A 26,386-nucleotide genomic window follows, 5' to 3' on the forward strand; every position below is an offset into this window, starting at 1 on the left:
ACCGAAAGAACTTAATGAAATTGCTATAATAGCTTGATTATATGAACAACATTTCTCCTCGCTTTCAACTATAAAAACGAAAAATAGGAATAGAACTGGTGCTGAATCCTGGCTCATTTTACTTTTCAAAACTTGAAATATAGTTAATGTTGTTTTGACCTTTTATATATTAATAATCATCATCATTACCTTATACATATGAATGAATCTAACACTGGGAGTATTATCAGTTTACATACTTTTAGTGCAAAGATATCCCATATGGTCATCAGTAGAAAACTTGCAAGTATATGAGGATAAAATTTTGGAGGGTAAATTGAGTGGAAATATGATAAGTTCAAGGAGAAAAACAATTTGAAATACGTGATAGAGACTGTTGTTTGAATGGTAATGCTATGATAGTGTTTAAATTCCTTTGGCTATATTTAAGGGAATTTTTGACTATTTTATTTTAAAATGTCAACACTTAATGTCCTGGAAATCTTATCCTTTGTAACATTTTAAACGTATAAGAAATGAGATGTTATCTTTGAAATATGTGAAGGGGTTTATGGGCTTTTAGCAATCTTTTATGGGAGGCAGAAACAAAATTTGAAGAGTGAAACAGACTGTGGAAGACTGTGCTAAAGGCAAGAAATCCACCTGGGCTAGGAGAAGTGATGTTTGGCTGATTGCATTGTATAAGAAAATGCTGGCCAGGCGCAGTGGCTCTTGCCTGTAATCCCAGCACTTCGGGAGGCCGAGGCGGGCGGATCACGAGGTCAGGAGATCGAGACCATCCTGGCCAACATGGTGAAACCCTGTCTCTACTAAAAATACAAAGATTCGCTGGACGTGGTGGTGCGCGCTTATAATCCTAGCTACTTGGGAGGCTGAGGCAGAGAATCGCTTTTGAATGTGGGAGGCGGAGGGTCGTAGTGAGCCCAGATCATGCCACTACACTCCAGCCTGGGAGACAGAGTAAGACTCCATCTCAAAAAAAAAAAAGAAAAAAAGAAAAAAAGAAAATACTTGCAGAAGCAGACTAGTCATCTATCTAGAAACTCTACTTCTTTGACACTAAGTAATTTTAAATATTGTATAGTATTCTGTAAGCAAACAAAACGGAAACCATCTGTGTGTTAATGGACTCTCACTTTCATTTGACCTTTTTTTATGTGTGGTAGGCAAACTTTCTTGACATGTGCTTTTGTTTTTTAAGACTGCTTAAGATGAAAATTGTGAATAATTTACACTGAAAATTGGTATCCATTTCAAAAAAACAGAATTATTTTGACTTGGGAAGAGTTTTTTTTTTTAGCATACTTATGTCACTTTCACTCTCTGATGATTAATTCGTTCCTCAAGCTATTTTCCTTTTACACAGAACATAGTTTTTAAATTTTAAATAATTACTTTGCTTAGAATTAGTCTTTATTTGCCCTGCGTACCTATATATAGTAGCATAACCATGTAAAAACCATGCATGGAGAAAGGTTTGTAATTATCTTAGTAGTAGTCATGGTGGAGTAGATCTGTTTGGATTTTTTAAAAAACATAAATACATATATACTTATATATCGTATAGATGTGTGTATGTAATGATGGTTTCATTCATTCCATTGGTCTGTACAACAAAAGATTCTGAAATAGATCTGTGTCACTGGTTTGAGGTACCTTCCAGCCTCTCCCAAATAGGAAAATAGAGAAACCACTAGTCTTCCTCCTTCCTTTTATGACTAACTGAAACACTGGTAGAAAGAAAATGTAGAATAAACCCTAAGAGTCCCACTTAGAAGAGCAGCTGTGATACAGCTGAGCTCTGCCTTACTGAAACAGCTGCTGTATTCACCATGGGCCAGAAGGAATGACAAGTTGTTAGTCATAAGCAATGCCATCTTGAGATGGATAGCACGCTTGTTGGCATGGCTAAGCGAAAGCTGCTCTGAAACAAAGCAAAATCCTCTAGCATGACATAAGAGGTGGAAGAACTCACGCGTTGGAAGTTTAAATGTGGCTTGATTTCTTCTCGCTTAAGAGAATCTCTGTTAGCAGTTGGTTGGTTGGTTGGTTGAATTATTTATTTAAACAAGGTCTTGCACTGTTGTCCAGACTGAAGTGCCGTGGCGAGATCATAGCTCACTGCAGCGTTGACCTCCTGGGCTCAAGTGATTCTCCCACCTCAGCCTCCTGAGCAGTTTCAAAAATATATAGGAAGCACTTTCAAGGCTCTGACTTCATGCGATACTAGAGAGAATAAATACATGGGACACTGAAAACGTGAAAGCAAAATTGGAGTCTCCATAACTATGAATTTCAAAAGTTTGTCTAGTTGATAAAGTGAAAACATAAAGTTGCATAAAGGTTGGTAGCTTTTTATATTAACTACTTAATTCCTGTAGGATAAAATGGACCAGTTGCTACAGATGCTGCAAAGTACAGACCCCAGTGATGATCAGCCAGACCTACCAGAGCTACTTCATCTTGAAGGTAAAACTTTTCTATGTACCTTGCAAATAAAGAGTAATTAGAGGTTACTAACTGGTGTCCTGTTAAAGAATGGGTTTTGAGGATAATATTAAAAATGGAACATTTCTCACTTCTCCTTGACCCAGGGTCACTCTCATATGCAGTTGAAACCTTGGGTAGAATTTGAATTCTTATAATTTTCTGTCCAAACTAAGTGTTCTGTTCAACATTTTAGAATCTGGTAAAATGAAAAATGGCACTTTAAGATTTCGACATTAATATTTTAGATTAAGTTGTCACCATTATACTTTAAGAAAATCAATTTTGGGTTCTGTAGACTAAGGTTAATGAATGTATATTTTTATTACTCCAAATTAAATCTTTTATTCCTTAAATTATACAAATATCTATCAAAGCTTCACATTTTTTTTCTTGTACTTTCTTATATTTCTTCACATCTTGTCATTTTAGCAATGTGTCACCAGATGGGACCTCTCATTGATGAAAAGCTGGAAGATATTGACAGGTAAAAGAACATGGGTGCATTTACGTTGTGTACCTTCTTTCCTGAAGCTATCACTATAAACTGCAAAGTGGGCTATAACTGCCTGTTTTTAAAAAAAAAAAAAAAAAAGAAATATTGTGGAGGAACCAACTCTCATTCACATGTCTTGTGCTAGATGTGGAGAATTAGACTCATTTGTCCTTTTCTTTAAAGTGAGGATTTGATCGACCTTTACAATATAGTCAAAAGGACCAGCATAGATAGGTCGTTTTAAAAACAAGGGCTAGCTGTGTAATTCTCTTTGCTGAAGTGGCATTACCAGAGCTCACAAATGACCCATATGTTAGTAACTAGGGAAACCAAGATATTTCTGGTACAGTCAGGTACGATAAGCTGGAGTTCCCTCAGCCCAGCACATAAACCTTAAACAGTTTGGGTTGCTTCAGGGCTAAAATGCAGGATATTTTTGTTATAAGTGAAATTTTTAATAATGTCTACTAGTACTACTTTTTGCTATTTTTGCTATTTTGATGTATCATTATTTAGAACATTATATCATTTTAGTAACAGCGATGCTTCAAATTATTGTGTCATGTTTCAGAAAACATTCAGAACTCTCAGAACTTAATGTGAAAGTGATGGAGGCCCTTTCCTTATATACCAAGTTAATGAACGAAGATCCGATGTATTCCATGTATGCAAAGTTACAGAATCAGCCGTATTATATGCAGTCGTCTGGTGTTTCTGGTTCTCAGGTAAGCTTTTAGAAGCCCATGTTGTTTTAAATTCTCAAATGCACAGTCAGGTGTGGTAGCTCACGCCTGTAATCTCAGCAATTTGGGAGGCCAAGGCACGATGATTGCTTGAGACCAGGAGTTTAAGACCAGCCTGGGCAACATAGTGAGACCCTGTCTCTACCAAAAAAAAAAAAAAAAAAAAAAATTAGCCAGGCTGGGGCATGTTCCTTGGTGCCTGCTTTCGAAAGGCTGAGGTGGGAGGATAGCTTGAGCCCAGAAGGTCGAGGCTGCAGTGAACCATGTTCGCACCACTGTACTCTAGCCTGGGCAGCAGCGACACCCTGTCTCTAAAATAAATAAATAAAGAAAGAAATTCTCAAATGCACTTGAGATTATTTGGAATAGCTGTTTGAAACTTTCTAAAACTAATGTTTAGAATTAAAGTTTAACAGAATTTTTTTACTTGGCAATTACAGTATATAACATACTAATTATACTAATAATTTTTTGTTGTTATTGTTTAAAGGAAATTGCTTTTATACAGGAGTATGCAGCGGAATCAGCCATCACGCTTTTTAAAAAAATTACAGATATATCCGTCCCACTCCACACCTATTGAATCAGAATCCTCAGGGTCGAGGCCCCCTTTTTTTTTTTTTTTTTTTTTTGAGGCGGAGTCTCACTTTGTCACCCAGGCTGAAGTGCAGTGCTGCAGTCTCGGCTCACTGCAAGCTCTGCCTTCCAGGTTCTCGCCATTCTTCTGCCTCAGCCTCCCGAGTAGCTGGAACTATAGGTGCCCGTCACCACGCCAGGCTAATTTTTTTGTATTTTTAGTAGAGATGGGGTTTCACCGTGTTAGCCAGGATGGCCTTGATCTCCTGACCTCGTGATCCACCCGCCTCGGCCTCTCAAAGTGCTGGGATTCCAGGCGTGACCCATCGCGCCCGGCCAAGGCCCATATTTTTAAAGCTTCATATGTAATTATTTACTTAAGAACCTTAGTTCTTCATCAAGTTGTGTACACTCAATATGTATAGCCTTTTGCAGATCAGACATATCTCAATAAAGTAGTTTCATAAAAAACACAAAATGCTTTAGAGCTAAGAAAACTCTCTTAAACATCTAATGAACTTCTAGTTATCCTTAAAAGGAAAACTTAAATGCAGTGAAAAAAAAAAAATGAGGTAAAAACCTGTTTTTATTATTACAAACCAACAAAATTTTCCCTCCTTTACATGAGAATGCATGCAATGCAGTGTAGAGCCCTTTGCTGTCTTTTCACCCCAAGCAACTATTTCAAGGGCCCCCTTTTCACAAACTCATCACGGTGAGGTGAGGTTATAGGGAATGACTAGCCAGATACTAGCTGGGTGCGGTGGCTCATACCTGTAATCCCAGCACTTTGGGAGGCCGAGGTGGGTGGATCACGAGGTCAGGAGATGGAGACCATCCTGGCTAACACGGTGAAACCCTGTCTCTGCTCAAAATACAAAAAAAATTAGCCTGGCGTGGTGGTGGGTGCCTATAGTCCCAGCTACTTGGGAGGCTGAGGCAGGAGAATGGCGTGAACCCGGGAGGCAGAGGTTGCAGTGAGCTGAGATTGTGCCATTGCACTCCAGCCTGGGCAACAGAGCAAGACTCCATCTCAAAAAATAATAGTAATAATAATAAAATAATAAATAAAAATAAAACTAGCCAGATACTCCATTTTTTCCATGTAGAGTGGGCACAGACTGTGTTCAGATTAACGTTTAGCAGAAATGAGGGGCCAGCACCCTGTAGATGAACAGCTAGGCCCAAGAAACTTGGGGCTAGAGGGCACCTACTTTAGAGTCTTGATCACCAGTTTGAGACAAAGAAGCAAAAAACCTTCATGTTCAATTTTCAAAGAATGACAAAATACAGTTATGAGGACTGGTATAGCTGTGTTTATAATGAAGACCCTTTGGATCCCTGTGGGTCTGTCGTTTAACAGAAGTGCTAAATGGAAGGATCTAATGAATACTGCAGAAAATTAGGACATTATATGTTTTAGACTTTGGGTAGTTAAGACTTCAGTCTCTGTAGATTAAAAAAATGCATTTTTAAATACCGAAGTAGACAAATCCAGCCTGTTGCCTGTTTTTTTTTTAATAAACTTTCTTTTTGAGATGGAGTCTTGCTCTGTCGCCCAGGCTGGAGTGCAGTGCTGCAGTCTCGGCTCACTGCAAGCTCCGCCGTCCGGGGTCTCGCCATTCTCCTGCCTCAGCCTCCCGAGTAGCTGGGACTGCAGGCGCCTGCCACCACGCCCAGCTAATTTTTTGTATTTTTAGTAGAGACAGGGTTTCACCATGTTAGCCAGGATGGTCTCGATCTCCTGACCTCGTGATCTGCCCGCCTCGGCCTCCCAAAGCGCTGGAATTACAGGTGTGAGCCACCATGCCCGGCGGCTTTAAATAAACTTTTATCAGAACACAGCCACTCTGATTTACTGACATAGCCGAGTAGTTGTGTCAGAGACTACATGGTCCACAAAACTTAAAATATTTACATCAGGCCCTTTACAAAAAAGTTTGCTGACCCCTGCTTTATGAAGTTAGCTTGCTCTATTGTTCAACAAACTGCGGTTTAGGAAATGTGACTTGTATCCATTGCAGTCTATGGCTACAAAACAATGAGTTCAAATATACTTTCTAAATATCCTTTGGGATTCCTTAAAAAATACCAACATGCAGAATATTAAAATATATTTAATGTAAAGGGAGATTAGTATAAAGTTTCAGGGTAAGTTTCTTTAATGCTTCAGTATGGAGATAATATGAGTTTAGCATATGTTTAACTAAAAATGAAAACCATCAACAGCCTATTTAATTGAAAAATGTTTTTCAAAATGCCTGTTGACAGAAATAACTTTGAAAAAAGGATTCCAGAGTGGTAATTTTTCTTGTTTTTGTAACCGAATACCTCTACAGAGAAAGTTCAGTATGCTTATTAAAATTTTAGAATTGAATATGATTTCTCTTTAACCATCCCAGGTGTATGCAGGACCTCCTCCAAGTGGTGCCTACTTGGTTGCAGGGAACGCACAGATGAGCCACCTCCAGAGCTACAGTCTTCCCCCGGAGCAGCTGTCTTCTCTCAGCCAGGCAGTGGTCCCGCCATCCGCAAACCCAGCCCTTCCTAGTCAGCAGACTCAGGCCGCTTACCCAAAGTAATTTTACTATTGATTCTTGTTTGGAGTTAGTGCTGTTACAGCTGTTTAAGTGCCCCCAGTTACCTATAACTATAAAATCTGGCTAATAAATATCTGTGGTCAGCGTCATGCGGCTGCCCCATTCATGCTAATGAGTGGTGGAGCCTGTGTGGTATTCCAGTACCAGCCAGCAAGCTGGTCCTCTGCTCCCAACTCGCTCAACTCATGTAATCTGGTTTCAGCCTTGTATTTTTAATACTACTCTAACCATAAGTTTTTATGGTTGTTTTTATTTGCATCTATGATATTTGATAATGTCTTTAATGAAATTTACGTTTAGTGACTATAATTTGTCATTTTCCCACACATTTTGTATACAATCTAAATTCTGTTATTTTAAAATATATAGTTCTGAGCTGTCTCTTTAAGACAAATATTTTCTTATTTTTGCCCTGTTTTGGAATTTAGTTTATATTACAGCAAGGTACCCCATTTGAAACAAGAAGATAATAAGAAGGTAAGCACCCTTGTTTCTCAGGACGCACATGGCTGAATATGTGATGACAGAGGCCCATTTACTTTGCCATTTTCTTACAGTGCTCTCTGTCATGTAGTTAAATGATTATTATGTGTTTTTTCTGCTTTAATGGGACTCTAAGCTGAAATCTTTTCCTTGAAGCAAATAAAGGATAGGCTTTTAAGAGTTTACCAACGTGTATTCTAGAAGTTACGACATTCTAGCTGGCAACAGAAGTTTCTAGGTAGCACAGGCACAACTTCTAGAAACCTTTGCAGCAGTGTCAGGATTGCCCAGGAATGCTCCTGTACTGCCCTCTCTTGCACTATTCATCCTCAAAGAGTTACGTGTTAGAGATGCTTGGGGATTTTCAAGCATTATTTGGTTGTCAGATCTAGTATCCTGAAGTGACCCTAAGGGGGATGATGGCAAGGCCTACGTGTCAGAAAACAGGGCATTCCCTAATGGGTTATGTATCTTAGAAAAAAGTGTTAAGTGTAGCTTGCACTCTTGCAGGATTTTTTTTTTAAGTTGAAATCTGGTGGAAATGAATACCCTTATGGAAAATAAACAGCCGTTCTTAGAGTAGCATGTTGCTTTACAACTAGATACAAAGTGGGTAGAAGGTAGGAATTGTTGAGAAGACACTAGGGTTCCTGACTTAATAGGACCCTTCAGCTATTTTAGTATTAGCCGGAACTGCCACCTTTCCCCTGCTGTTCCTCTGTTTGTCTATGTCACATGCTGCTCTACCTTCCTTGTTACTAGAGATTATTTGAGACTCATTCTTCAAGGTCGGGGCCTTGGGAAATTATCCTTGTGAATGAGATAACCTGTTGGTAGGTGCTCTAACAGTGAAGTTCTGTAGCGCTGTGGTACCCTGCTGCTGTTCTCTGTGTTTGACTCTGCTTCTGCATTCGGGATGTGAAATCCTTGGCATGGGCCCAACCCTACCCGTAGAGTGTAGCTATTAATGTCACCTCTCAAAGAACACATGTTTATTTCAACAGGTGTCTTTTGAAGAACATTTTCTTGAAATATTTAGCCCTCTTGTCCTGGCTCATTCCTGCATGTTCTTTGGTTGTTAGCTTAGCTGCGTTTTTACTGGGACATCTTCCTTGCTTTCCACCTCTCAGCACTGTTCCTCCTGTGTGCTGTCAGAGGACTGTGTGTGTACTTCTGTTTCCTGGCTGGTAGTTGCCTTTTTACTTGTTTGTATCTCCACTGAAGACAATATCTTGAGAGCTGGCACTGCCTCTTTCACCTCTATAGCCATCCTATGTAGCACACAGTTTTACACTGGCTAGGAACTCAGTAAATATTTTATGAATACATGTTTTAGTGTTAATGACAATTTCAAGTGCTATATTGGACCAGTTAGGTGTATTTTTTAAAAATTCCTTGCAAAGACTTCACAAAGGCTTAGAGGCCATTTAAATATCTATATATAAAGGTACAATATGTAATATCTGTTTATCAGTATATAAAAACAGATGTGTGTTTGTGTGTTTCAACAGGGAAATGAGGAATTGCTGGTAGAGCAAATGTAGGATGAGGAAATTGGAGGGAGCGAGGGCCAGGGTTAGAAGTCTCCTTACTAGAGGTGTCCTGCGTATTTGACTCAAGCTTTCTAGCGGCAAATCAAGGTCAGTGAGGATTGTTATTGTTTTTGGTAGGCAGGTTTTTTAGCACTCCTCAGTTTATATATATCTGAGAGGCTGTCTCTTGTTACATAAAATTTTGGTGTTAAAGCTCACCGTTTTTCAGACTTCTGTCATCCTAGGACGGTCTTATTGTTAGTTGGGGAAGGTGTCACTGTTGACAGTTTTCTAAAGCTACCTGTAGCGATGGTAGTATTATAAGGTGGTAATAAGTGACAATTACTGTTAGTATTTTGAGACCACTGAAGCTTATGTATTTATTTGTCTCTAATTTTAGTTTACTACAGTCAGCATGTGCCAGGCACTGTGTTAGACACTTGAGAGTCTTCTTTAGCTTCAAGGTGCTTACTGAGTAGTAGGGGCAAACACATAAAAAACATATAATTTTATACAACATGATTTATAAATAAAGAAAGATATATGCCTTGTGCCTTAGGAGCCTCAGGGTTTGAGGAAGTTTTCCAAGAGGGTTATTCTTAGCCAGTAGAAAAAAAGTGAGGAAGATGTTATGTCATGTCAAAGATGTGGTAGCCTGGAATGGCATGGTACCCGTGAAGTGAGCAAAGATGGGAGGTGTGAAAGGCGTGGTACGTATTGGCATTCCAGCAGCACACTTACCAAGGGTTGAAAGCGTGTGGGGATAAGCGAGATAAATACTTGAAGACACTGCCAAGGTCGAAGAATACTTGTTCTACATACCATCTTAGGGATAATGAAAAAGTTCAGAAAGGGCTTTAAATGGCAGTAGCGTAGATGGATTCATAGGGGCAAGATTAGAAGCTGGGAGACCATGGATATTAGGCAAGATATTATGAGTATTTGTTGGCAAGATACAGTGCTATTAATTGGAAAGAGTTATTTAGGAGATTAGCAAATAATTACACATTGGGTGACATGGTTGGGAGACAGCGCAGTGCAGAGATAAGAGAAGGAAGTATTGGTGAATTGCACGGTTTTGCCCCAGGCAACTGGGTGGACGGTGGAACTGTAAATTGAGAATGATTACAATAATGCTAACATTTAAGGGGTATTTAGTATGTTCCAAGCACTGTGCTGTATGCTTTACACAAAGTAACTTATTCCTCATAATAACCTGTGAAGTCGGTAAAGTATTACCCCCATTTTATAGATAGGAAAGCTGAGACCTGGAGACAGAACCAAAGTCCCACTTAGCTAAGATTCTAAACCAGACATTCTGACTCCAGAACCCGGCACATAGACTCTATATTACGGCAATATTATAGCCCATACCATTGTAAATAATAGTATGAAATTTGACATCTTCTAATCAACTTTATATCTCACACATGGAGTGATGACAAATAATGCCTTAGGTCACCACATTAGTTGGTGAAATGTAGCATTAAATTACCATCTCTTATAATAAATTACCATCAAATAATGAATTTGTGCCGAGTACAAGAGCATTGAATTTCCCAACAATAGATTTATAAATAACAATTGGAGGAAAGTTTAGAAATAGGCAGTATTTTGAAAATTTGGCAGTTGCTTTTTATATCGCTTGTTTTACATTTTTAATACAAATGTAGGGGAATTCTCAGCATCTTAGTACTTCTCTTCACATAGCTAACCTAGTGTCTTACAGTGGAAACGCATGTATTCCGTTGGAAACAGGAAGACAGGAAGTAGAGGCAGTGGATAAAGACAACCCTTTGAAGAATTTTTTTCTTTCTTTTTCTAATGGGAGCAGCGCACAAGTGCAGGGACTTGAGATGGGAGTACTGGCAGCGGAGAGGTGGGAGCGGGAGGCAAGCGCAGCACGTGAGGGGTGCAGCTGCAGAGAGTTGATCAGTGTGGTGTTGGAGCGTGTGCTTCCGTATTTTCAAGGAAATAAGAGAAATGAGGTTATGAGGCCTTCCCTTCCACTAGTCCTTTGGGACCGTTCTTGTCAAGGACCCTGGTGATGCCCATGTTGCTAGACTCCCAGTCAGTTCACCATTCTCCTCCTCCTCCATCTGACAGTTCGTGATTCCCTCCTCTTCTGAAACGCTTCCTTCACTTGCCGGTGACCATTCTCTTTTCCCTTCTGCCTCACCGCCACTTCTTCTCAGCCTCATTTGCCTCTTGCGTCTTTATCTTCTGGACTTCAAGGTCCAGTGCTCCGTAGATGGACTGCCTTTTTCTCTGTTTGCAGCCGCTCCCCAGGGGACCTCATGCAGCCCGGTGATTCTGAATGCCGTGGATCTGCCGCGGATTCCCAGATGCGTATTTCTCCTCCGCACTTCCCCACAGGACAGCAGGCTTGAATCGCTGACTGCCCATGCATTCTCTTTGCTTGTCTGTTTTTTGGACATCAAACTTGACAGATCCAAGATTATTACTTTGATCTTCCCCGCATCCCTCACACCCCCGAGCCTACTATGGTCCCATCATAGTATTCTGAAAATCAGTGAATGGCCACTGTACCAGTTATTTCTACCAGTTTTTAGGTTCTAAACCTCAGGCATTCTGGACTCTTCTGTTCATTATCATATTTTGAAGGCATTATCTTCAAAAGCTATCTAGACTCTGACCCTTTCTCCCATCTTCACAATTACTGCCGTGGCTCTGCTGCCGGTCGGCTCTCTCCTGGTCGATCGTAATAACCTGCAGTCAGCTCTCCTGGCCCAGAGGGAGCCCGTTAAACCCTGTGGAATCTTATCACCCTTCTGCTCAGAACCAGCCAGTGTGTCCTTCTGTCTCACTCAGAGTGTAAGCCACAGCCCTTATTGTGGCCATCAGGTGCTGTGTGTTCTCCAGCCCCCTCCCCACCACCGCAGTCCTGCCGGGTGATCTTAGCTGCTCTCCTCTCGGCACTCTCTGCGGCCCCCTCTGCCGCACTCGTGGCCTCCTGCTGTTCCTTGAACGTGCCTGGTGTTTTCTCTCCTCAAAGGCTTCTTTCTGTTTGCCTGAAATGTACTTTCCTAGGAAATCTATCTGGCTCACTCGCTTACTTTTTCCACATCTTTGCTTAAGTATTGTCTTATTGGAGAGGCACCCTACCATAAACTAGAATCCCTTGCTCCAGCTGCTCTTGGTCCTCTGTATTGGGCTTTGTTTTTCTTCTTACCAGTTAGAACCACTTGACACACGATACATGTGTTTGTTACCCTTTTCTACCACTAGAACAGACGCTCCATGGTGGTATAGACTTATTTCCGCAACACCCCCCCCCCCCACCTTTTTTTTACACAATGGTTAAATAACACACATATTTTTAATGCAATGCCTGATATCACAATGCCTAAAATAACAATGTTTGGCACATTATAGCTATTTAGTAAAAGGTTATTAAATTAATTGACTATATGAATGAATGCTTAATAAATAGCTTTTCCATTTATCTGTAGTTGCTCTATATATCAGTATTGATCTAATTGAGTGTTTTTCTTCCTCCACAGTACAATGGTCAGTTCCGTTCAAGGAAACACGTATCCCAGCCAGGCGCCAGTATATAGTCCTCCTCCTGCCGCTACTGCTGCTGCTGCAACTGCCGATGTCACTCTGTACCAGAATGCAGGACCTAGTATGCCCCAGGTGCCAAACTATAACTTAACATCATCAACTCTGCCTCAGACCGGAGGCAGCCAACAGCCACCTCAGCCACAGCAACCATATTCTCAGAAGGCTCTGCTATAGGACCCAGTGTTCCTCTTGGTGGCAGATACCTGCTAAATGCCACTGACAATGTTATGAGATTCATTACTGTCTTAAGATGTGTTTATCGTCAGCTTATAGGAATCTCTCCAGGTCAACAAGTTCAAATATTCAAGAAGGTAGAAATCTCCTCAATTTACACTGACTTTTTAGAGGTTCTTCCCCCCCGCCCCCCCCAGAGGAATGAAACTACTTACAACATTTAATTCCTTTCATAATATGAAAGAATTGATACAAGGCTATTTGTCTCGTAAACCTGGTCTGCAGAAAGTCAAACTTACAAAAACTGTTGTGGCAAATGTTATGTACATATATTGATGTGTAACTGCATTAATGGCCATTTTGAATCACAGTGCTGACCATGTGAATATATTTAACACTGTGTTAAATTAATTTACATTGCTATTTTATTTTAATCATAAACAACTACCATGTTTCTTAATGTTTTGTGTAAATTTAAGGTAATTATACTATCCTTTTAAACTGCAAGAAAACAAAGTTGTTAGCGTATTTACATGAAGGCGCATTATGTTGTCGTGTGTTTCAGTTTCACATTAAACTGAATCTTTTACTAATTGTGAGCTAAAGATATATGTATATGTGTATATATATATGTGTGTGTGTATATATATATATATCTACATGTCTTTCTGTAGCCTCTGCATACTACTAGCTGTCATCACACCAGTGTACAGTAGCTAAATTTTTGGTGCAATTATAGCAAATGATAATGTTCCCTTTTGAACTTTTACATTTTGGCATGACATTTCAGAGTATTGTGGGACCATGAGACAAAATTAAGTACGATCACATTCTTTATTTCTTATTTTTAAAGAAATGATGTTGGTTTACCTTTTCCTAGTTGAAGATAATAATTAGGTTTCTAAGCTGTATACTGTGTTTATTGGTGGCAGTGACACCAAAGATAGAGGCAATGGATAGAAATTTTTAAACTGGAAAGAAAACCTGAATTACACTACATTTTTGAAGTCTCTTGTAATTATTTGGGATATCAGCAAAATTTGATTCGTCTGTCTAATCCCTTGCTAGTCTTTTAAATATGTCTTTAACACATTGTATCCTTTAATTCTTCATTAAAATGGAAATAAGTAGATGTTTCAAAGTAATCTATATTTCTGGCTTTGCTTAATGTTTATATATTTATTGTTATCTTTCAAACTGGATTTTTGGGTTGCTCTTTCTGGCCTTTTAAAATTCTAATGGAATTATTTTGGCTTCTTGGGAATATTTTCGAATGAATGCTTTTCTTTTAATTCATGCGAAAAATGTTTTCCACTGACGTTGTAATCTTAAATATTTACGATTTCCCTGGTTGGGCTATACTATTATTTTAACACTATTTAAACAACTGAAAAGTTGAGTTGAACATCATATTTAATGAATTGATGTAAAAGGTTTCATACTATAAATGAAAATTTCATTTTTATTTTCTAAGACTGTTGTAATCAGGTAACTTGTTTATTTTCTTTTTGAGAGAAGATTAAATCTTTGGCCAGTAATCTTAAGGGTGACTAATTTCACAGACTCAGATTTAAAGCACCATAGTTTTAAATCTGAGCCTGTGAAATTAGTCACCTGTAAGATTACTTAAGGGTAACTTAAGTGTTTCGCTTGAGTGTTGTGTTGTGATTTCCTGTGTTTAAAATACGTTGCCCTGCCCTGAAGTCAAATTTCACATTTTAAATACTATAAGTTAGTTTTTGATGAATATCCATCAGATTATAATCTTTTCCACTCCAATTTACGTATTATGGTTTAACTGATATACTTTTCCCCAATTTTTCTTTGTCTTTTGATAAATTCCTGTTTACTAATGTTAAATGTATCATTTTCCCATTTTAATTTTGATATCTTTCATGCTGAAAATCAATGACATAGTCTCTACTATGATTTTTGCCGTATGAAAGTCAAGTAACAGTGAATAGAAAAAACTACCCTTATTACAACCCATATACATTTTTCTTTACCTTTTACATTACTAGCCTTATAAAGGTTTAAATGATGAGTACTTTAAAACTGTTACTGTATTAGTTTATGCCTTCCCATTATGAAAAATGAAAATACCAGGGGGAACAACTCCAGTGAAAGTGAAGCACTGGCTCGTCTTTCAAATGACATGGCAAGGGTAGAAATAGGAGGGGGCCAGTTAGGATCGTGAATGACTTTAAGTTCTGAAACCTGCAGGTCTTGCACTTTCAAGAAATCTTTCATTAATAGCTGTCCTTATTTTGAAGGAATAGAATAATTTATAAAATGAACTAGCTGTAACATAGGCCGGACGCAGTGGCTCACACCTGTAATCCCAGCACTTTGGGAAGCCGTGGCGGGCGGATCATTTGAGGTCAGGAGTTCAAGACCAGCCTGACCCGTCTCTACAAAACTACAAAAATTAGCTGGGCATGGTGGCAGGCACCTGTAATCCCAGCTACTCAGGAGGCTGAGGCGAGAGAATTGCTTGAACCTGGGAGACAGAGGTTGCAGTGAGACAAGATCACGCCACTGCGTTCCAGCCTGGGAGACAGAGTGAGAAATAAATAACTGTAATGTAAACTGCTGTGAAGCAAATTTTATTTCTCTTTTTTTAAAAAATAAAATTTGAGGTTGGTTTTCCGTAAAATAGTGACACATAAATGGAAAAAATCTAATCCAGTTACGATCTAGCATATATAGCCAACAGGCCCATGGCCTGTGATGTTATACCAGTGCCCTGAACCTGTAAGAGGATTTCTAATGCATACCTAATGTGACTTTACAGCCTCTTCTAACTCCGTCTTTCTCCTTCACTGTTACCTATCTTCCCTATGCAGTGAGGGACCTTTTTATGTGCCTAAGATTCCTTGTTTCATGTACTTCTGGCGCTTTGTTTCTATGCCTCATAGTTTTTGTATTTAAAATGTTTAATAGACCAGTATCTTTTTTCTCTGATACAGCTTTCCTATGTGATATGTATAATTCAGTTTGAAGACATCTTTTTTCCAAAGCTTCAAGTTGATATGAGACAAACTAGCACCCTACACGATAAACTATGCAACTATAAAAATTATGGAAATTATTTTCCAAAATGAGATTTATTGGTATAATTGCTCAAATTTTCATCTGTTTAATATACATTGAAGTCATCATTTTCTTTTCTCATCTATTTTCTTGGTTTACTTTCTAGTTCTAATAATTATAGCTTGCCTTTTGTTACATCATTTTTAAAATATTTAATAACAAAGCTATAGTTTAAAGTTTTCATTTGTATCATTTTCATTTATTTTTCTTTTTTTGGATTAACTGCTTGTACCCCTTAGAATAAAATATATAGAAGAAACTTACCTAAATATTTCTCAAAGGCCTTACATTCAATTATCTTTTATTTTAGAATCATGATTCCATTAAGTGTTCTTATCAGGTACCTAGATTGTTTTCTGTATTCTTTATACTGGCATGCCCACCACACCCCCACGTTTTTAAGCAAAACTGCCTTCATTGTATTATATGTATTCTTCCTTAGAATGGTCTTCTTTCAAAATTACTTAGTACTTGATAGGATCTTTTTCTGAAAATTTCCAGGCTTCAAAAATGCTCTTCCCTATGACATTCTAGAACACCTTAAATCTCAGTATTTAAAACTCTAGATTTCCTTGATGAAAAAAATTGAAAATTTTATTAGTGCTAACTTGTGGCCAAACTGCACTTTGCCAATTCTCTGATTCCCTGGCGTCTGCTAACACTTACCACTGTCATTACTGTCTTTTTGCTGCTGCTGTTAGACCTAGAATTTCTGATAATAAATTATTAAGAGTCAGTAAACCCCTGGATAAAAGCAAAAGTGACTGATTTTAATGGTCTTTTGGTGGTCAGAGACTTAGAAAAAGTCATGTCTGTTTTATAGAAGAGTAGTATCCAAATTTTTTGATTAGATACCCTGATGACTAACACATTTTTTGAGTGTGTAGCCTTAAAAATATGTATATATATTTATTCACAAATTTTACAAGTTCTACTGTATTAAAGCATATTGTACATTATGAAACACACCAAAAAATAGAAATCTTAAAAGGGTGAGATGAAAAGTTATTAATAGAAATTTAACTATTTTCTTTGTATATCTTAGTGGTTTGTTTTCTCTGTGCCCTAGGATGTATGAACCTGATTCGGAGACCACTTTGTTGAGAGGCTAAGATTAAACAGGCAGGGGATGTAGAATGTTACTAAGTTGGTCCCTTGAAGTAAGTATGTGTTACTTTAAGTGGTACTTTCTCAAAAAACTGTTGGGAAATTTTCATACTTACAGAAAGATTGGAAGAGTGATAACACTGAACATCTAATTACTATTCATCTAGATTTGCTAATCATTAAAAATTTGCCACGTTTGTTTTATCTCCTTGTGTATGTTTATATATGCACGTGTGTGTGTGTATACATATATATATGTAGGAGTGTTCTTATGTATATACACACGTACTTTATTGTGTGAACTGACACGTTATAAACATTGTAAACCATATTTCTAAGTTCTTCATCTTGCGTCTTGTAAGGATTTGGACAGTTTCCCACATAACCTAAACCATTTTCACATCTAAGAAAATTAACAGTAATTCTGTAATATATTGTTGTCAAATGTCCCTCAAACTGTCTTTTATAGATATGTATATATTTTAAATCCAGGATCCATTCCAGGAATATATAACCACACTTCTAATGTCCTTTGATTCTCTACTAATCTGGCTTAATCTTGTCATCTCCCCCAGATGCTCCATGACATTGACTTTTTAAGCACCCCTGCCGGTTGTCTCGTAGAATTTCTTATGTTCTGGATTTCTGACTTGATGCTCTATTCTCATTGCCTCTACTCCTAGTACTTATTCCTAAAAGAATTACAATCAGAACCATATGAGTTCTGGTTAGAGGTAATGAAATTAAATTTTTCAGGCTTGCATCAGAAGCTGCACACATAGAGGAACGTTGTTAACCCTAACATGTAGCTGCTCTGTGATAGCCTGTCTCCTCAGGCCATTGATGCTGCCGTAGCTCAGTACAGTTTTATGTTCTTCATCTTGAATTGCATTGAGAGAAGCTGAAGAAAATTTGTGCCCTTTCCCCATTCAAACCCGTCAGCTTTTCTCCATTTATTCAATACCCACCTTATTCACTCTGGATGGCTTTTAGGTAACTCTAGAAATGTAACCAGCAAATAGAGTTCTATGTTTTTAGATGCAAACATTTTGGCACGTTTGTTTTAAAAGACTTCTAGTCATAACCTTCTGCTAAAATACGGAAATCACTGAAGGGGAGGGAAAGTCCTTTCTTTTTAAAAGTTATCATTGTTACTTATTTTCCTCAAGTTGATAACTAAATTGGAAGCAGACTGAATAAAATATATAAACACAGTCAATTTTGAAACACGCACATTACAGTAACATTTGCCATCAGCTTATTAAAGAACTAGTTTGGGACTTAATTTGAGTTGGTTAATGGCATTTAAAAAATAGAATAAATGTTTGTAATCAGTTGTTTCTATGGCAGGATACATCAAGTTTCTTAACTGTAGGGTGATCACATTATCTTGTTACTTTAGAAAAAGATACGCTGTATAAACAGTTAAGAATGTTTTTGGTTAATTATAGGTGATATTGTCTGTTAGCCAGGTAAGATGCAAAATAGGAAAATTTATGTGAGACATCCATGTATGGTTATTTTTCTCTGAACCAAAAATGGAAAAAAAATGTGTTTACTGTTTCAGAATTTGTTTCTATTTCTCCAGAGAAAAGAAGGGTTTGATATGAGTATCTTTGTTATTCTGTAATTTAAAAACATAATACCCTGTAAAGGAGTGGCTGAAAGTGACAAGAAGTTGTAATCAGGAATACAGGTAAGTTCACTTAGAGGAACCATTATAACAAGTTCATTTTTATAAAAGGTGGATGGCTCATGAAAAAATGGTTTCATTAATTTGCATTGTAAATGTATCATACTTTTGTGACTACATGGATTTCTTTTAAAGAAAGGGGTGGATAGTGGTGATGGTATTTGGGGTTGAAGATAAGAATAAGAACTAAATTAAGTTGTAGGAATTTACTTGTCCATTCTGCTATTAAGTGGAAATTTCAGCTCATGGCTCTAGGAATTCAGAGAACTAGATTTTAATCCAGATATATCTTTTGTTGAAACAATATCTTGGTAGATAAGTGATTTGGGGCAGCTCCATGTATCTTTCTGGGTCGTCTACTTATTTATGCATTGTAGGGCTAATGTAACATGATCTTTTGTAGCTTGTATAAATTTTCTGTTTCATATCATCTACCTCTGCCTACCTTAAATATCCCTGCCATTCAGCCTGAATAGTTCACCTATGACAGTGAATGGACCTGGGTACCATGGTACTGAGACTTGGGTGCATGATTTCTAGCATGTAGTTATAGCAGTGTACTTTCTGAATGTAACCTGGGGGTACTTTATCTCCATTAGTATCTGGTGAGCCTTTTGTTCTGAGTGATTTTACCAGGAACATCTGCATTCCAAGTAGAAGCGCTTCAGCCATAGTACTTTAACTTTCATTGGTGTTGATTTGAAAAAATAAAAATAAATAGTTGCAACTCTGGGACAGATACTGTATTTGTATACTGCTTCAAACTAAAGGAAATAAGTAGCATCAGACTACATGAAATTTTATTCTTGATGTTCTTGTATGCAAAGTGGCATCTTGGTCTTGGTGAACTGAAAATGATAATGTCACCAGTATACTACACTTGCCATTCTTTAGCTGTTGTATTGCTGAGATGCTAGAGTACTATGGAAACTAATAGTTTCCATCTTTTGTGCTGGCTAAAATTGTCTACCAAGTAAGGTGCAAAATCAGCAGTGATTTTTTTTTTTTTTTTTGCATCGCAAATATTTGGCCTAGAAAAATGCCATTATATACTGCTTAGTTACAAGTTATTAATATAAATAAGTATTAAAGTAGACATTAAATTCAAGGAAGGTTGATTTGTTTTTTGTTTGTTTGTTTGTTTGTTTTTTTAAAAAAAAAAAAGAAAAGAAAGAAAAATACACACCCATCAAACAAGTAGGATTTATTTCCAAGGCAGATTAGAGAAAGTAGATGTTACATTGATTTGTTTTTTAAAATCAGCTTTTTTCTTGTGTTGTCAGTTACATTTATCTATTATTTTATATAGTTTTATAAAACAATTCCACGAATAAAGAATACTTGTTTTTAGTTTTCCTATTTGCACTTTAGAAGATTAGATACCATGCTGGCATCTAAAAAGCTTTCCTAAAAGTTTATATTATTTAATGGAATCTGATGAAGAAGTTGGGGCTTACTTCAAGTACTAAGTAAACTGGATAAGGCTTTTATACTTGTTATGGGGGAAAGACAAACTTTTCTGGTTGTTTATCAGATTGTGTGTTGTCTCCCTTTGTAAATAGGTACCTTTTAAAATCTTTTTTGCTATTTTTTGCTAATGTTTTATAAGAATGGTCACAGAAAGGAATATTGGTCGGGCTCTACCAAAAAACAAGAAAAAAAGAATTCTTATAGTAAATACCAATTCTGTGTTTATACAATTAATGCCTTTTTTCTTTCTTTTTAAAAAAAGCCACTTAGATTCTAATAGATTTTAGTGAAGTATTTTAATATCAAAATATCAGAACAGTCTCATTTCATTCAGCTGGTTGCTGAATGTTAATTTACATGGGGTGTAGGGGCAGACAGTCAAGTGGATTCTCTTCAGGTTAAGTTAAATAAGCATTCGATGTGGAAAGACCTAGTGGCTAGAATAGAATTACATTAGGCTACGAGTTAAATTACTGTGCTTTTGCTTCCTTCATTAAGCTAAGTAGTAGAGTATTTCTACTTTTCTTCGTGCCTCTCTTGTATTTGAAAAAGAATAATTTTCTTAGGTTTTTAGCATGATGGAAGCAAATTACATTTTAACTTTTCACCAACATTTGTAGATATTTAACTGTGCTGAGTTGTATATTTTAAAGGCAAAAAAAGCCTCCAGATTTTTATTTGTCAGAGCATATTTGTTGAAACATGATTTTGTTTATGCTTGCAGTGGGGAAAATTTAAAATTGAATAAGTGCCTGGTTTATGCTAAATGTTTGTTTTATGTACGTAGTAATTTAAAATGGTCTCGGGATTTTCTTCAAAGTTTATACGAAGATAGTGGTATTAAACACTAAGGGAGCGGTGTGTAGGTAATATGTCTTAGTAGTTTTGTCACAAGTAAGTATTTTGAGATTAAAACTCTGAAGTGCTAGTGCTCGTTTTTGACCAAGTGGTGAACATCACTAAATTAAAATTGAGTAGCATGATCTGAATTACTGTTTAATGTCTTTTGAAAATGACATTTCTAAATATTCACGGCTTATTAATCAAATGCTGTTTATAATTCATTTATTTCTAGATGTTTATTCCAAGAGCTGTCATTTGAGAAATGTAAAATGCTATACAGAATGCTTAAAATAAGAGAACTCTGAACATTGGGGGTGGTTTCCAGCAGATACCTCTTGGATATTGGACTTTAATTGCTATAATTTTGATGAAATTATGCTCACAATAGAATGCAGTGAATCCTGCTGTTAATGCACACTTGCCTTCTAAAAACCAGAATGCTTGGCAAAATTGCACAATAAAGAGGCCTTAGGATATACGGGGAAAACTGGGTTAGAGGCTCAACACCCCAAAACTTCAACAGTGACATACCTAAGAATAAAGATAAGAATCTAATAAGAGCAGCACAGTTTGACACATGTTAAATGGTTAATAAATATGGCACTTTACCTTGGAAAAGACCTGAAGTGTGCCTGTAGAAGTGGGCATAGGAAGGGTTACAGCTCGTGAATTAAGGTGAAGCTGTGGAAGGAGAGTCAGCTGGAGTCAGAGGGTGAGCTCTAATCCCGGGAGTGGGTAAGTGTGACTCAGTACTTGCAGTGAACGGAGGCTGCTCGCTCGTGTTCTGTGTGTTCCGATGCTGGGTGTGGTTTTCCACATTTCACCTAGCGTTGCTCCTGGATGAGACCATGCATAAGCAAATTGTGAAATTTGCATTCTGCTCATATTCCTTGTAGTTCTGCTCATATTCCTTAGTAATTTCCTGGAACAAGTTTGTGTTTTCCAAACAAATGTGATATGAATATTGACTTAAAAGACACTTTGTGGTGGAGAATGAGCGGCTATTTACCATTTATTTCTACCCAGAAAAATACTCTTTGTACTTCTAAATGAATAAGAATTGTGGGCAACATCTAAGATACAAACCTCTTTCTTCCCCCTTACCAGATCAGAAATGATCCCAACTGAACATGTAAACACATTTAGATTCAAATAATTATTTTATGTGTTTTGCTTAAAATGTTTAAAATCTGTGGGAAATTAAATGCCCTGTAAACCCGGTAAGAAAACACAAAACATATAAAGCCTGTGAGAAATTATATGCCCTACAATCCTGCCTCTCCCGAAAAAACAGGGAAAGAAAAGGAAATTAAGGATAAACATTACTTTTTGAGATAAGTGGTCACAGCCATTATGTCCTTAATTTATTTTTGTTTATTAACTGTTGATGGTTTGGTCTTCATTTGCTTGAGTGTTTACACTATTTTCAAGATACACTAACTGCCTTCTTAAGTTTTGCATTTCATAGCACTAAATATGGCAGGCATTTATTTAAATATTTAAGTACCTTTAGAAATCAGAAAACTTGAATCCAGGACTTTTTACAAGTTCATTTTGATGTCAACATGTAAACTTACTAAAAAATGAACAATAAGGAAACATAGCAATGAGCCCACTCTAGTGTTAAAATTTAATTGTTACGCTGTATGTTAGAAGGTCTTTTGCACAAGTCTTCCCTCATTTACGTGTTCCACAAGCTCATTTGTAACATAGTAAGTTCTAGGAAATGTTTTAGAACAATGCTGAATTTGATGACTGGGATGCCAGGCTGGGGTCCAAACCCCATTTAATCTATGATATAACCAGAATGTAGCGTAGTGTTACTGGTATGTCTGGCTCATACCCCGTGAGTGCTTTGTAGGAAGGCACACCAAGTCCAAGGGAGATTGCCAGGGGCACATCTCCTGGTGGCCATCCGTGGGTCCTGAGGCTCCTCCACCTCCCCAGAAGCGGTGGGGCTTCTCATCGCTACCCTCAGAATACATGGTCTAGTCCAGTATGCTGTCATCCTTTTTTGGGAGTCCCAGAGATAAATCTACCTGCCTTCTTTCCACTTTGACAGCTTTACCTGATCCATGGAAAGACTAAAGACAATTTCTCAGCTCCTCCTTTTCTCTCCCTGAAGCAACTCTTTGTGGTTTTCCAGTGGATTGAAGGCTGAACTGTAACGGATAGAGGCCCAAGGCAGGCTAATTTGATACCTGTTTATCATGATAATCCTTAAATTTGTTCATTTATTTATTTTTTTTCTGAGAGGCTACACCTTGTATATCCACCTGAGGAATCCGAAGCCCAACACCCATCCTTAGAGGCAGCTGAGCAACCAGTTATTGGAGCAGGGCCCTTGGTGGGGAAGGGGACAGGGGAAAGGAAGGTGGTCATTTTCCTCACCCCTAAATGCCTCATTAAACAATCTTTTCATTGTAATGCTCTTTCAGGGTTTCAAAGTCAATGTTCATTTCATTATGATTTTCATTTCCTTATGATTCCATCAGTTTTATGGCATGTTTTATCTTAATTCTGCTGTAGGAAGCGCCACGGTAAACTAGGTAAACCTTTGCCCTGTCTTGCTTTTCATTCTTAACTGGGGGAAAATGCAAATACAGAAAAGAATGAGTATAACTAATCAGGAAAATATGTTCTGTTTTCTTCTGGACATTTATGAGTTGGGAAAGATCCTAATGAGAAAAGAGATCTTCTGCTTTCCTGCTTCCCTGTCAAACTGTCCCTTGAGTGAAATGGGAAGCAAGGGTAGGTGGGATGGCATGGGACAGGCTGGGGAAGAGGAACGCCCACTGCCCAGGAGAGGCCTTGGTCCTGGGGGATTCTCCCTGTGTGTGGTCATTTCTTAAAGACTGCAGTGCTGTAGCTCCCCAAAACTTTCAGGAAATAAGATCACTCTGTGTGATTCAAATTGACAAAATAGTAGAGAAGGAACCAAAGTAGGAGATGGGTACCTTAAAGCTGAGGTTAAACGCTGCTGGCTTAGCCAGATCAGTCTGACATGTTTTATGTGGCCTGCAGAGAGTTAAAAAATGTTTTTTGAATAGATGATATCTTATGTCTAGGTGATTTCCCACCAAAAATACAGACTTTTGGCTCCTTGAAAAATCCCAGATCTAGGCCGGGTGTGGTGGCTCACGCCTGTAATCCCAGCACTTTAGGAGGGCTAGGCGGGCAGATCACGAGGTCAGGAGATCGAGACCATCCTGGTTAAAATGGTGAAACCCCATCTCTACTAAAACTACAAAAAATTAGCTGGGCATGGTGACAGGTGCCTGTAGTCCCAACTACTCGGGAGGCTGAGGCAGGAGAATGGCATGAACCCAGGAGGCGGAGCTTGCAGTGAGCCGAGATGGCGCTGCTGCACTCCAGCCTGGGCGACAGAGTGAGACTCCGTCTCAAAAAAAAGAAAAGAAAAATCCCAGATCTAACAACATGAGGCCTGTGTTCCCACAACTATCCATGCTGTCTCCAGTTTGCTACTGAGCCCTCCCAACTGCTGGGGAGAATCAGAGATGGACTCTCATCGAAGCAGTAAAGAGACATTTATTATTATTATTATTTTGAGAAGGAGTTTCGCTCTTGTTGCCCAGGCTGGAGTGCAAGGGCACCATCTTGGCTCACTGCAACTTCTGCCTCCCGAGTTCAAGCGATTCTCCTGCCTGAGCCTCCTGAGTAGCTGGGATTACAGCCATGTGCCACCACGTCCAGCTAATTTTGTATTTTTAGTAGAGGTGGGGTTTCTCCATGTTTGACAGGCTGGCCTCGAACTCCCGACCTCAGGTGATCTGCCCGCCTCCAGCCTCCCAAAGTGTTGGGATTAGAGGCCTGGGCCACTGTGCCCGGCCTGAGAGATTTTATACAGAAACTATTGCAATAGGGAAAAGAGACTTGCGTCCAGAACTGGGCTCAGTGGAATACAGTAAAGACAGATGGGGACTTACAGCCAAGGGTGGAGGGGAGCAATTCATGGTTGGAAAATCTCTAAGAGGAGACTTCAGGGATAGAGAGAATTCTTGCTAAGAGCCAGCCAGGGTGATCAGATAGCCAGGATGGAGTACGAGGGATTTGATGAGATCTCAAGGGCAGGAGGGCTTCTCTCTAAACTGACTTAGCAGGATTCTTGCTAAAACTGGGCTGTGCAGGCCTGGCAAGGATGGTGGCCAAGACGGAAGCCTGAGAAGAGGTTTTGGAGGTCAAGGAGAGCATCTTGTCACCACTTCACTCTTTTGCCTGACCCAGGGGATGTTTGAAGCATTGCTTCCTGCTTTAAAGAGAGGGTGGATCTAAGACCTCACTGTTCATTTGGACTGTTGAGCACTTGGAATGGGGTGGTGTAATTGAGGGACTGAATTTTAAATCTGATTTCGTTTGAATTAATTTAAACTTAAAAACCAGCAGTGTAAGCTATTTCGTAAGCTGTTTTGGTGGGACTGTATTTCATGGTAACCATTGCATCCATAGAATAGTATTGTAGTGTATGTACTTTTCACTTTTTTTTAATATGGTTGCTAGAAAATTTAACATTACACACATGTCTCACATTCTGTTTCTCTTGGACAGTGCTGGACTGTGGCTTCTAGGACCTGGCCGTGATTCTAAAGAATATGTCTATGGCAGACAGACTCTAGAGTGGGTCCCCATGAGCCCTTCCTTGTGATGTTCAGACCTTTATTTAATTCCCTTTCTTTGAGTATGGGCAGGACATGTGACTTGCTGAAAACCAATAGACTATGGCAAATGTGATGGGCCATCACTCGTTGCTGACATTACGTCGTGGTTTTGCCGGCAGGCTGAGCTTGGAAGCAGACCCTTCCCAAGACGAGCCTCCAGAGAAGAACCCAGCCCTGGCCAACACTTGGATCGCAGCCTTGAAGAGGACTCAGCTAAGCCCTGTCCAGATTCCTGGCCCACAGAAACTGTGAGATAATCAGTGTAGGTGGTTTTAAGCCATTAAATGTGTAGTAATTTGTTATGCAGCAATAGAAAACCTGTGGCCGGGAAGGTTTGGGGCACATGGAGAACTATGGAAATCCAGCAAAAGGACGATGCAGGATGGGAGGAGGGTGAAGACCGAAAAACTACCCATTAGATACTGTGCTTACCACCCAGGTGATGAAATAATGTACAGCGAACCCCTGACACAATTTACCCATGTAACAAAACTGCGTATGTACTCCCGAACCTAAAATAGTTGGGAAGAAGGCTGGGCGCGGTGGCTCACACCTGGAATCCCAGCACTTTGGCAGGCCAAAGCGGGAGGATCACCTGAGGCCAGGAGTTCAAGACCAGCTTGGCCAATATGGTGAAACCCCGTCTCTACTAAAAATACAAAAATTAGCCAGGCATGGTGGTGTACACCTGGGATTACAGAATCCCAGCTGCTTGGGAGGCTAAGGCAGGACAATCTCTTGAACTCGGGAGGTGGAGGTTGCAGTGAGCCAATATCACACCACTGTACTCCAGCATGAGTGACAGAGCAAGACTCCATCTCAAAA

The 26,386-nt window shown here is 38.7% G+C and overlaps 1 protein-coding gene across 4 annotated transcripts in view; it reads left to right on the plus strand.

Moving 5' to 3' along the window:
* Positions 1–13,824, plus strand: part of STAM (signal transducing adaptor molecule) — a 71,793-nt gene extending 57,969 nt beyond the window's left edge. For 3 of the 4 annotated variants that reach the window (XM_054435758.2, XM_054435759.2, XM_054435761.2), the window contains 5 exons: positions 2,382–2,469; positions 2,920–2,974; positions 3,555–3,708; positions 6,705–6,880; positions 12,442–13,824. In XM_054435758.2, coding sequence (XP_054291733.1) covers positions 2,382–2,469; positions 2,920–2,974; positions 3,555–3,708; positions 6,705–6,880; positions 12,442–12,679 — 711 coding nt within the window. In that variant the 3' untranslated portion in view covers positions 12,680–13,824. Of the gene's footprint in view, positions 1–2,381; positions 2,470–2,919; positions 2,975–3,554; positions 3,709–6,704; positions 6,881–7,330; positions 7,380–12,441 lie in introns of all 4 variants that reach the window. The other variant, XM_063669604.1, reaches the window with a different exon arrangement.
* The last annotated feature ends 12,562 nt before the right edge of the window (positions 13,825–26,386 follow it).

This window comes from Pongo pygmaeus, chromosome 8 (assembly GCF_028885625.2).
Source record: "Pongo pygmaeus isolate AG05252 chromosome 8, NHGRI_mPonPyg2-v2.0_pri, whole genome shotgun sequence".
NCBI lineage: Eukaryota > Metazoa > Chordata > Mammalia > Primates > Hominidae > Pongo > Pongo pygmaeus.